General features: G+C 38.9%; 1 protein-coding gene across 1 annotated transcript in view; it reads right to left on the bottom strand.

Moving 5' to 3' along the window:
- The window catches only part of RNF145 (ring finger protein 145), a 75,889-nt gene that overhangs the window by 37,186 nt on the left and 26,708 nt on the right, over window positions 1-11,995 (bottom strand). The window contains exons 3-4 of the mRNA XM_004696759.3: window positions 9,846-9,954; window positions 4,405-4,496 (exon numbers count right to left, since the gene is read on the bottom strand). Coding sequence (XP_004696816.1) covers window positions 4,405-4,496; window positions 9,846-9,954 — 201 coding nt within the window. The remainder of the gene's footprint in view (window positions 1-4,404; window positions 4,497-9,845; window positions 9,955-11,995) is intronic.

The following is an 11,995-nucleotide window of genomic DNA, read 5'->3' as shown; positions in this document are numbered from 1 at the left end:
ATCTCCATACCAGCCCAAGGCCTACTGCCACAAGATCAGACATGTCTGCCCGCACCTCCAGCTTTCTTTACCCTATTCTGACATCAAACATTCAGACATTCCACTTTTCTGCTGGGTTAACTGCAATTTGTTGCAATGTCTACACATAAGTCAGACAAAATCCACAGTATGGGAATTTACTAAGGAAGCTAGCAAACCACCACAAGTCAGAGTCAGCTAAACAGTTATTGGTCCACTACAGTGCCTCTTGTCAGCCAACAGCCAAGTCTCTCTCTGGATTATCCCTTGGTCTCTGCCTTGTCCCATGGGCCAGGAAGCCCGCCCACTACTGTTTCACAGTCTCCGTGTTGCTCCTCTCCTCTGTCTCAGTCTTTTTGCCTTGTCTCTGGTGTCGTGGTCACTACAACCTCTGCCACTTCAGGTAGGGATGTAGCACAGGCTCCACTGAGGCCCTCCTTCCTTGAATGGAATGGGAAATCTCTCTGAGTGTCTCATTCTTAAACACAGACGAATGGCAACCCGAACCAACCAATTCCTTCTAATAGTGTTTCCCATTCTATTTGCATAGTCCCACCCAATCATATGGTGGGAGTTAAAAGAACCATATCAAGAAATTCCACTTTGTTATTCAGAGGCAGTTAGGTTAAAACTTAGTATCCTATCATTTGATGACACTTATGATCCATTTGAACTTGTTCTGGCTTTTAATATTTGTTGCTTTTTGATTGAGGCTTTTATCTGTTTTGTTACTGTTGTTAGTTTTTGCCTTTTTTAAATGTTTTTCTGTATTATGAAATGAAGGATAGGTAAATCTATGGAGAGAGTAACTGGATTAAAGGTTCTTTGGGGGCATGGCAAGGGAGGTTGGAGGGAGATGGATGGTACAAGAATGAGGAAAATGTTCTAAAACTGACTATAGGGATAATTACACAACTCTTCTTGATGTGATTAAACTACTGAATCGTATGATGTGTGGATTATATGCCAATAAAACTGCTAAGAGGAAAAAAAAAAAAGAAATTCCACTTCAGCACATTCTTTCTCTGGCTCAGACCTGCTAAGGGTTATGGGTAGGAGATGTGGAGGTAGGCTTCTCAGCACAACTCTACCTCTGCTGCCCTGACTCATCAATGACTGAGACACGTGGGGAGTAAAGTGAGGAAGGAGATCTGGCCTGGCTCTTCACTGAACCTGGACTATGTAAAACCGACTTCCTTTCACCTCAGAAACCCTATACAGGGTTGGAATGAGTTGGAAGACATTCAGTGGCAGTGAGATTTTTGGTGTGGGTCCTCTCTCCCTTTTATGGGTTCTCCTGAGATTGTTCCCATCAGTGTAGATTGCTCACCTGATGGTTGTCATGTATCTCTCTCTGATTATTTTCTGGTTCTTTTCTTAGCTCCTAGGAATGGGGAAATTCAATCTCCGTTTGGGTCTTTTCATCCCTGTAAGGGGCCCCATTGGACAGGATCTAAAAAAACAGAGATTCTAGTGGCCTTCACCTAGACGAGAGGGCTACCACATCCTTTGCTTCCACAGACCAGAAGACATCGGAAGATCCCATACGGCATTCTCTCTCTACATTCAAAATAGCAGCCAGCCAGTACGTGGCTCTTTATTTGGATCAGATGAGTCTCATGGTTAACAGTGATTGCCATCCCATACCCAAATAAGTCTTCCTACTTCTCAGAAGTAGGAAAGAAGGAATCCTGCTACCACAAGAGAGAAGAGCCAAGGAGAGTGCATCTTTTTAAAAAAAATCATTTTATTGGGGGCTCGTATAATTCTTATCACTATCCATACATACATCCATTGTGTCAAGCACGTATGTACATTTGTTGCCCTCATCACTCTCAAAATATTTGCCTTCTACTTTAGCCCATAATACCAGCTGTTGAGAGTGCATCTTTTGTACCCCAAGATCCCAGCATGAGCTTCCTTGATTCAGGGCACAAGGAGTGGGAGAGGTACAAAAGGAGTGAAATCAGGAGCCAGAACACAAGCTAGAGAACTTTCCAGCCCAAAGAGCAACTCAAGCTGATTACTTGGAACAGGAGGCTGGCTTGTGGAGTGGGGTGCTCCAGGTAATTAACTGGGGAAGATGGGTTTGCTGACCTATGGCGTTGTAGCTGAGTGCCTATGAGTTGAGGTTTATGCAGTGCAGTGCATGCTCTTTGGGCACTTATTGGCAGCCCTAAAAGAACTTTGAAATATTGCCTAAGTAGGGCAGAGGTCAGGCCAAAAGGCTGAGAGCCAGAGAGAGGTCTACCTGTGGACATGGCAGAGAAGAAACTATCCTGGCTAACCAGCTATATCCTGAGAACAGTAACTTGTCAACTTCCATAATAAACCCTATAACCGTGAACCTATGCGGCCTTTGCAATGAATTATCAAACCCAGCAGAAAAGTCAAGTGTAGGGAAAGTTAAGTCCCATGAGAAGAGCGGGTGGTGTCAGAATTGGTAGAATGTGGAGCCCATAGCATTTTTTTTTAAAAGAGCATATCCCAAATACTATCATATAGACATTTATTCTACATAAAGCACTATTAATAAAACACTTTACCTTCTTTTGGGTGCTGTTTTCAAATTCAGGAGTGTGTTTTACATTTACAGCACATCTAAATTTGGACTAGCCTGACTTCAAGTGCCCAACATGTGGCCAATTTGGATACCGGAGCTTTAGATTGTCCAGACCAAGTTTTTTTTTTTTGATGATGCACTGTAACCCTTTATTAATTATTTAAAACTTTTTGAAGAGTCACAATATCGGGGATACAATCTCAAAATTATATTTAAACACACACCCTTTATGCAGCTCAGGGCTTGCATACAAGAGGACACGCAGACAAAAGTGCAGCATCTTCTTCTGGGGTGACTGTAAGAGTCACAAAACAGGTTTCCTCTCACTTCCTCTTTTGCAACTCTAGAGTGACACTTTGGAATGTAGCTATCTGATCTTTGGACCTTAGCCAACATTTCTATTTTTAACATTCTGCTACCTGATTATTCCATCTTGTCACATATCATTGAAACTTCTAGCAATTTCTTTTTATTTAACTATAGAGTTATCAATCTCAATAGTAATAAATAAATGCCAGGCATTACATATTTCAATTTAATCTTATAAGTAGTAATGGGCTTTATTTAAAAATTAATCTTCTCAAGTTTTAAGATATCCTTAAGAATGAAAGGGGCCTCTCACTACTGACTAGACCGGAGCATGTACACAGGTACAGCTAAGAGCTCATAACACACTGAAACCGGGAACAGGAATGGGAATAGCTATACCAGATGGGTAGGGTAGGGGGGAGGTGGGGAGAGGAAACGAGGAAGGGGCAACAGGTCACAATGCTCAACACATGACTACACACACCCTCCCCTCCAGGGGGACAAGCAACAGAAACCAAGGGGGAAGGGAGACGGCAGCCGGAGTAAGATAAGAAAATAATAATTTATCATTTATCAAGGGGTCATGAGGGGGGGCGGTGCTGATACAAAGGGCTCAATAGAAAGTAAATATCTAAAAAAGAATGATGGCAACATATGTACAAATATGCTTGACACAACTTATGTATGGATTGTTATGAGTTGTAAGAGCCCCCAATAAAATGACCTTTCAATTTAAAAATAAAAAGAAAGGGGAAGAAGGAAGTGGCCACTACGAGAATATGTATCTTGGTCATGCTAGTTGTTGTCCCCTGGGTTATAACTCATTGGGTAAGCTCACGTGTGCAGATGAGAACTGCTGCACAGGGTCATGTAAGTCAGGATCGACTACAACAGCGGTTCTCAACCTGTGGGTCGCAGGCCCTTTGGGGGGTCGACTGAATCTTTCACAGGGGTCGCCTAAGACCATATTTTCCTAAGGTCTTAGGAACCCAGACATTGCTCCTCTGTCTCCAGGTGGGTCCACCCTCATGCAGATACAGTAGCAAAATTAGTTATGAAGTAGCAACAAAAATATTTTTATGGTTGGGGGGTCACTCACCACAACATGAGGAACTATATGAAAGGGTCGCGGCATTAGGAAGAATGAGAACCACTGGACTAGAGGGTATTGAGTTTGGTGTTTTATAGCCTAAAGTTACCTTTTATAAGTAGATCACTAGGCTTGCTTTCCTATACAGCAATACAAGCAAAACAGAACACAAATTCACTAGGTTTAAACTGTCAGCCTTTTTGTCAAGTGCTGTATTTGTATCAATCAGTGGCTCCTATAGGGTATATATAATACAATTATAAATACATAAAATAAGATACAACCACATGGGGTTGGGAGGATAAGAAAATATAACATTTAACAACGGCTACAATTGGGAAGAGTCATCATAAATAACTAATTTTTAGGTTTTTTGTTAGGTAAACACCAGTTCCTATACTTACAACTAATTTATAACACTTACCTATTAAGGCTGTTGTAAATCGATTCATGGAGAGAGGTTCTAAATACATTGGTCCTTCATAGGCAGACTCCAGTTCACTTCTAACATAGTCCCTAAATAAAGGATAAGAATATATTTGGTACCTTCCAAGTAATGACAGATGGAAGCAGCCAAAGCATTATATTCTTATAGAAGAATGTTGTTAGCACTTATTTTCTTTTATTTATACTCAAAGAATTTAAGCATAAGGAATTACATAAGGATAGCATTTTCCTTCCTCTGTAAACTGAAGAGACATAATGTATTACATGAGTTTTTAGATGCAAAGAAGGCAGCCAAAATTCCATTTCATAGGATTTTCTTATCACCTTGAGTTTATTAAGTATCTTATGCCCAATAAAAAGCCAGTTAAGACACCAACTCCCAATACTTCTCATTAACTTACTGAAATACCTGCTAATATTACATTAAATTTACTTGTTTCTTCTTCATCCTGACTTCTGCCCTATGTTCCTCAACTTTGTTCCCAATTAAACTTCATTATTTACTGGTAAAACCAGAAATTAATTTTAAAAATATCTCATAGATGGGCAAACTTTAAAAATTGCCATTTTCAGTCTTTTAGTCACCTTGCAGGTCTGGAACTGAACTCCCCTTTGTTAGAATAACCAACCCTTTAAAATCAAAAGGGTAGTGTTTACCCAAGAACAAAGCACAGAGTGTTAAGCAAGGAGGAGGAATTAAAAACCAGAAACAAGGAGGAAGTGGGATAAGGAGTGTTCAAGGAGGGGACAAATATGGATAAAAGGCACAACTATGGATAAAATGAAACAAAAGGTCTATAAATTGTTGAATGTAAAACTGATGGTCTGCTCTGTAAAGTTTCACCAAATTCAAAACACAATGTTATGAACCCTACAGAGGGTGTTCTAAGGAGATTGCAAACTTATTTTGAAACAAGTTTTAGCTCAAATTCCTTTATAAATGTAATTAATTTTATATATGATTACTGAGACATAATGTTAAGTAGATGTATTTGGTAAATGAGATTTGAATTTTAAGTAACCAGAGAGCCTTTGCATTGATAAAATTTAACTTTTAGGGCACTGATAAAGAGCATAAAAATGGACTATTATTAAGCTTGGCATTGGAAGGTTGTTCTCTTAAACTCTTTTTTATATTAGAGGGAAAGTTGCACAAAAATATTCTTCCCTTTTCTTTAAATGTTAAAAGCCTAATTCATTTAAGACAGTGTGACACCATATTCAGGTATTTCTGAATAAACTCATATGGCACTATTTACTTTACCCATGAAATTATTCCCTATTAGGCCATCAAGTTTAATTTCTTGGGCATAGCCTAACTAAACAAGAAATTACCTGTACAGAACCATCCTAGGAAGGCACTGCCAAAGTAGAAATTAAAAGTTAAATGATTTTTAAAAAGAAAAGCTATTTTAAGAATAACTATAAAAGAACACACATGGTTGCCATGAGCAAAAATGAATCAGATGACTGTGTGTTTTCATGAAGGATCTTTATCTAGAACAGTGTTTCCTACAGTGGGTGATACCACACCGAATGGGGGCCCTGGAGCCATCAGGGGAGCTGCAAAAAGTTACTGATACTTTCTCCTGGATTATGGGCTACAGTACAAATGTTTTTAATTACTGGTGGGGAGGGGTCTGAGTGTTTTGTTTCTTTTTCTTTTTCCTGAAGTTAAGTTTGTGAACATGTGAGCCACAAAGGATATAGCATCAAAAACAATGAAAATAAAATTCACCAAATGGGAGAGAAAAATTTGAAGTCATATATACTTACAACTAGAATGTATTACACATTTTCCACAATAAAAAGTAAAACAACTCTAAAAAGAGGCAAAGGCACCCCTACCTCCCAGCTTTGACACTGAGTATCTGGGGGACAGTCACCACAGCCATACTACACCCCCCCACCCCCACCCCGCCTGCCTTCTGCCTGGCCCTGTGCAGGGACCTGAGTACATGCTGCCCGGCTGGACAGCCCTCAGCAGAGCCTTTGCTCTGGTCGCACGTGTGGCACCATGTGGCCAACAAGCCGCTGCAGCCCACAGTCCAGTACAGAATTCGACTGTCCAGACCCCAGGCCCCTCCACTGGCCGCAGCCACCTGCCACACTAGAGGGTGCCGCATGTCCCTTGAATAAAGGCCCGCAGCAGCACAAAAAAAAAAAAGAGGCAAAGGATCTAAAAAGACATTCCTCCAAAAGTTTAAAAATGGTCAATGCGCACACAATTAGAAGTGGGAACCCATTAGCCACCAGAGAAATATCAATCAATACCACACTGAAATACCACTACACAACCACTCAGAAGGCCATAATCAAAAAGGCAAGTAAGGAATACCGCTGCCCATACACAGAAATTGGAAGTACCACACACTTGTGATGAAATGTGAAACAGTAACAATGCTGACAAATGTAAAATAAAATAGTGCAGGCGGGCTAGAAAACCAGATGGTGGTTCCTCAAAAGGTTACACAAAGTTACCTTATGAGTTAAAAATTCTGTTTCCAAGTAGATACCCATGAAAAATAAAAGCATATGTCTACACACAAAAACCTTACATAAAGATTCATAACAGGATAATTCATCATAGCTAAAGAGTAGAAAGAATCCAAATTCCATCAGCTGAAGAATGGATAAACAAAATGTGATCTAAACACACAATGAAATATTCAGTCATAAAAATACATGCTACCATATGGATGAATCTTGAAAACATGTGCTGAATGAACAAGGTCAGGAACAAAAGACCATACTTGTTTGATTCCATTTATATGAAATGTCCAATAGAGACAAATTGATAGAGATAGAAAGTAGACAGGGGCTGCTTAGGAATGGGAGGGAGAGCTAGAGGAAAATGGTAATGACTGCTGTATAGGGTTTCTTTGGGGGAGGGTGGGGTGTAAACACCCTAAAATCAAATGCAGTTTTGATTGCTCAATTCCAAGCCAACTCATTATTGAACAGTATGTGAATTATATCTTAATAATACTGTTATTTTTTAAGGTACTTGCTTATAAAGCTGCCATTAAGTCTGAGCCACTGTGGTTTAATTTTTTCAAAAAAAGGAAAAAGTTTCAACCAGAATATTTTATGACATGTTAGCAACTCAGTATTTATCAAATGTGACGTTATAAATAAGCACAAAATAGTATATCTTTGCTAACCTTTGCTGATGTAAACTCTTTTGCAAATTATACTAAGGAAAGAAATACTGACATATATCATAATCTTGAAATCTGTTGATTTGAATTCAAAACCAACTCCCTAATATGCCCACTGTCTTCATAATCTCAAAGAAGTTACCTGCCAAGGGTGCTTGAAGACTACTTTGCCAGGAAAATGCTCACATCACTGTTGCATAGATAACAAAAACAAGACCTAAGAATGTGAGTTAACACTAATTCACCAAGCACTTCCTATATATTAGAAACTGTCCTTCAAGTTTTGCAAATATCTTAACTTAATGAAGATTAAAAACAGCACTATTGGATGTTACCATCATTTTATAAATTATGAAATTGTTAACATATGAAGTTATAGAGCAAGTAAGAAACCGAAAACTTGGACCTAACCAAACTTCCCTCCAAACCCTATCTGCATGCCTCTAAGGTGCCCAGGCACTCATTCACAAATCAAAATGGTGACATCCCCAGAACCTTACTCCAACAACTGCAATATATTCCATAAATTCTTCTGGAAAACTCAAGAAGATGAAACAGTGTCTCTACCGCAGGCTGATACTCTGGTGTTTGAGTAAAGTCGCAGGAATTGGCAGTGTCAAGGCTGAGAAAGGACATCGTGTTGTCTTTATAAGCAGTGGTTCCTCGACAACTAGCCTAAGTCTTAAGGAGAGAGATGCTACAGACAGAAGCTTAAATTGTTTCCAGGCAGGAATCTAAGACATGAGACGCTATCAGGAAAGAGGTCAGCGAAAGAGAGGGAGGCCCTCAACAAAGTGGATTGGAACCATGGCTGCGACAACAGGCTCAGGCATAGGAACAATGGTGTGGAGGGTGCAGGGCTGGTCAGTGCTTTGTCTGTTGTGCATAAGGCCACTGTGTGTCAGAATCGACTGGGTGGTACGGTACCTAACATCAGGAAGGTTACTTCTGAGTGGCACACAGCTTGATTTCCACACCTGTGAGCATTTTTAAGAAATGCAGTGCCACTTGAACAGCACCAGATTTTCCAACTCTTGACATACATGGAAACATGTGGGCAAAGATCAGATGTGAAAGAGAAAGACACACCACCCTGAAAGCATCATTTTAAGCTGAAGAAATCAACCAGGCAGAAACAGATTACTGAGATGGCTGAATATCTGAGAAATATCTTAGGGACCTTCAGAAATAACTGTATGAAATATTAAAGGTGGTTGGAACTTCTGCTTCAACAAGAAAGGACAAGAGCCCATGACCATTTAATAATTAAGTATATTGATTCCTTTATATTCGCTGACAAGCTGGAAACTAGGAGGTATAAAAAACCGGGGAAAACACCAGATTAATAACGCCTAATTGTGGATGGTATACTTTCAGGTGATTATTACAGCATTTTAAAATTCTACTGTTCATTGCTTACACTGAGCAATGACAATCAAAACAAAGGTGATTTAAAAACCAAGCATTCAATTCTACTAATATAAAAAATGATACTTCTAAGACTGAATGTCAAGTCTACACAAAAATCTGCTGCAGACCTCTTGAGATAATTTTGTCTAGTCACATCTACTAGGTTAATAGCCACTCTTTTGAAAGTGGGAACAATATTTTATGCCTATACATTTCAACTTAAAAATATAAATAAATAAATTTAAGCCGCAAAGGAAATTTTATGCCTCAAATACATTAGATCCCATTATATTTATGGCATCATTTTGGGTTTGTTTATAGTTAATATTCTATTCCAAAGTAAAAAAGCTCATATTCACTAGTAAACCCAAGTCTTAAAATTTAGGTGTACCCCATACCCCTAAAGCAATATTGATGAAGTGGTAGTAGTGCTGAGCTACACAATTAATTAGACAATTAACCTTATCATATAATTTATATTAACTCTCCATGCTGCGTGGTGGATGATGTTGCGTTCTATACCAACTCTCAAATTTCAATAATTGAAATCCTAAAATGACCTGTGAAGGCCGTAATTGTCCAGATTCTTCTACTGCTTTTTCTTGGGCAATATAAGAAAGCCTTTATGTATCATTGTAAACATAACCTCAAGGCCTGTTTCATATTAAGACAGTCTTTAAATCAAATTTCAGTATACTCTCCATTGTAAATCATCCATCGTATTTTAAAAACTGCTTTGGCTATCTACCAAAGAATAGCTTTAGCTTCCAAATACTATTCATAAAAAGTACTTTATTGAAAAAATAAAAAACTTTAAATTCTGCCAAACACAGGGTGACATTCTTACCTGGAGATTTGATGTCCAGCATAGAGGAGCAAGGCAGTCAAAAAATATAGGTAAAGCTGAACCAGGTGCTGCCTGGGCAAGGTTAGTAGCACAACACTTAAGATATAACCTGTAGCAGAAATTGAGAGACAGAAAAATAAAAACTTACTCTAATTTAGTTTCCCAATTAATTGCACTCTAACAAAAAGAGTCTGTAGTAAGTTAAATCAATTTATGATACTGTGTTCTGGGTCCAATAGCAAAATTTAGCATGTTAAAATCACTCTCAATGTGTTGTTTAAAGAATTCTTCTGCTTCACAGATGAATACCGCCCCCCACCGCATGAGTGTGCTTTAACTTCTTTCGTGTACCTTCCCTTGATCTCAATTTATTTAGTTGTTAAAACAAGTCCTGCATTCTCTGATTCTAGACTGAGCCCACTTGTCCCTAAGGTTGCCCCTCCATTTGACTTAAAATTTTACCTTTCCAAGTTCTAAAGAGTCTCATCTCCTGTATCTTCAATCATTCTGCATTTATTATCTATCCTTAGGTCTTCCAAAGGATGTGCAGGTCACTGCCCCACTAAAATATGCATCACTATCCTGATTCCTCCCCTATCTAGTATAATACTTTTTCCACTTAAGTACCAAATGTGTCAAACTTTCTATACCCAAATGACTCTATTTTCTAACCATGTACTTCCCCCTTTACCCTCCATGACCTAGTTTTATCCCTTACACTTGAGCCAACAAAAATGTACCACATGAGCCAATTATCTTCAAAATGTTCTTATTCTTTGGCTTCTGTAACACAGATTTCCTTCTCCCCTTCCATGTTCTTTAACTTTTCCCAGTGAACAGAGCGTTTAATGCAACCTATTTTGTTGCTTCAAATAGATCCTTTGGAATGTATGTTACCACTAAATATACATATCCAAAACATATACTGTTTCTTATTCTATGTTGTTGGCACCTGTCTCATGAAGCCTAAGATATATTCCACGTAAACACTCATATTCAACAAGCACAAACTGAACAAACTGAATTCCTTTCCTCTGTCCTCAGTAAGATAGTCCACACTCCTTTCACTTTCCATTCATTCTGACTCAAAGCTGGTCTTTTTATCTTTGGACTTTACCACCAAGTCCCGCTGTGTCTTACTCAGTATGTCTTTCAAGCTACCCTTTCCAGGCCGTTTGCCCCAACCTAATCTGCTCTGTAGGCAATAGTAAACTAAGTACTGTCCTCCTTTTAGTCCTTCAATCCTTACACACTCTTTACTTCATTACCAAGGCTAATATTTCCAACCCAATTGCTTTCAGCTTCAACACTCTTCTTCTCTAAGGCCTTCAAAAGTTCCAAATTTCTCAGTCTGATATGCTATGCTTTGCACAACTGGCCCAACCTACCTTTCTATAACTACTTCCTATGTAATAAAGTAGTCTTTCTGGACACAGATACATTAAATACCCTTCCGATACAGAATCAATCATAATGAAAGCTAAGGATTGGTATAATATTATGGATAAAAGAGGTAGCATGCAGAATTTCCCACACATTCTAACTTCAAAAAACTAGACACCAGAAACAAGTATTTGTATTTGCTTTTCATGGTTAAAAATTATTTCCCCTATTTATTTTTTTAAATCATTTTATTAGGGGCTCATACAACTCTTATCATGATCCATACATACATCAATTGTGTCAAGTATATTTGTACATATTGCCATCATCATTCTCAAAACACCTGCTTTATACCTGAGCCCTTGGTATCAGCTCATTTTTCCCCTCCCTCCCTCCCCCATGAACCCTTGATAATTTATAAATTATTATTTTGTCGTATCTTACACCATCTGACATTATCTCCTCACCCACTTCTCTGTCCATCCCCCAGGGAGGAGGTTATATGTAGACCTTGTAATCTGTTCCTCCTTTCTCCCTCACCTTCCCTCCACCACCACCACCACCACCCCCTGGTATCATCACTCTCACCACTGGTCCTGAGGGGTTCTCTGTCCTGGATTCTCTACATTTCCAATTCCGATCTGTGCCAGTGTACATTCTCCGGGCCAGCCGGATATATACAGTACAATTGAGATCATGATAGTTGGGGGGAGGAAGCATTCAAGAACTAGAGGAAAATTGTGTATTTCATCATTGCTACACTGCAC

The sequence above is a fragment of the Echinops telfairi genome, unplaced genomic scaffold (assembly GCF_000313985.2).
Source record: "Echinops telfairi isolate 266 unplaced genomic scaffold, ASM31398v2 ScPeMD7_7469;HRSCAF=8507_0, whole genome shotgun sequence".
Classification (NCBI taxonomy): Eukaryota; Metazoa; Chordata; class Mammalia; order Afrosoricida; family Tenrecidae; genus Echinops; species Echinops telfairi.
Note: the sequence above shows the minus strand (reverse complement) of the source record. Positions and strands in the feature narration are given on the sequence as shown.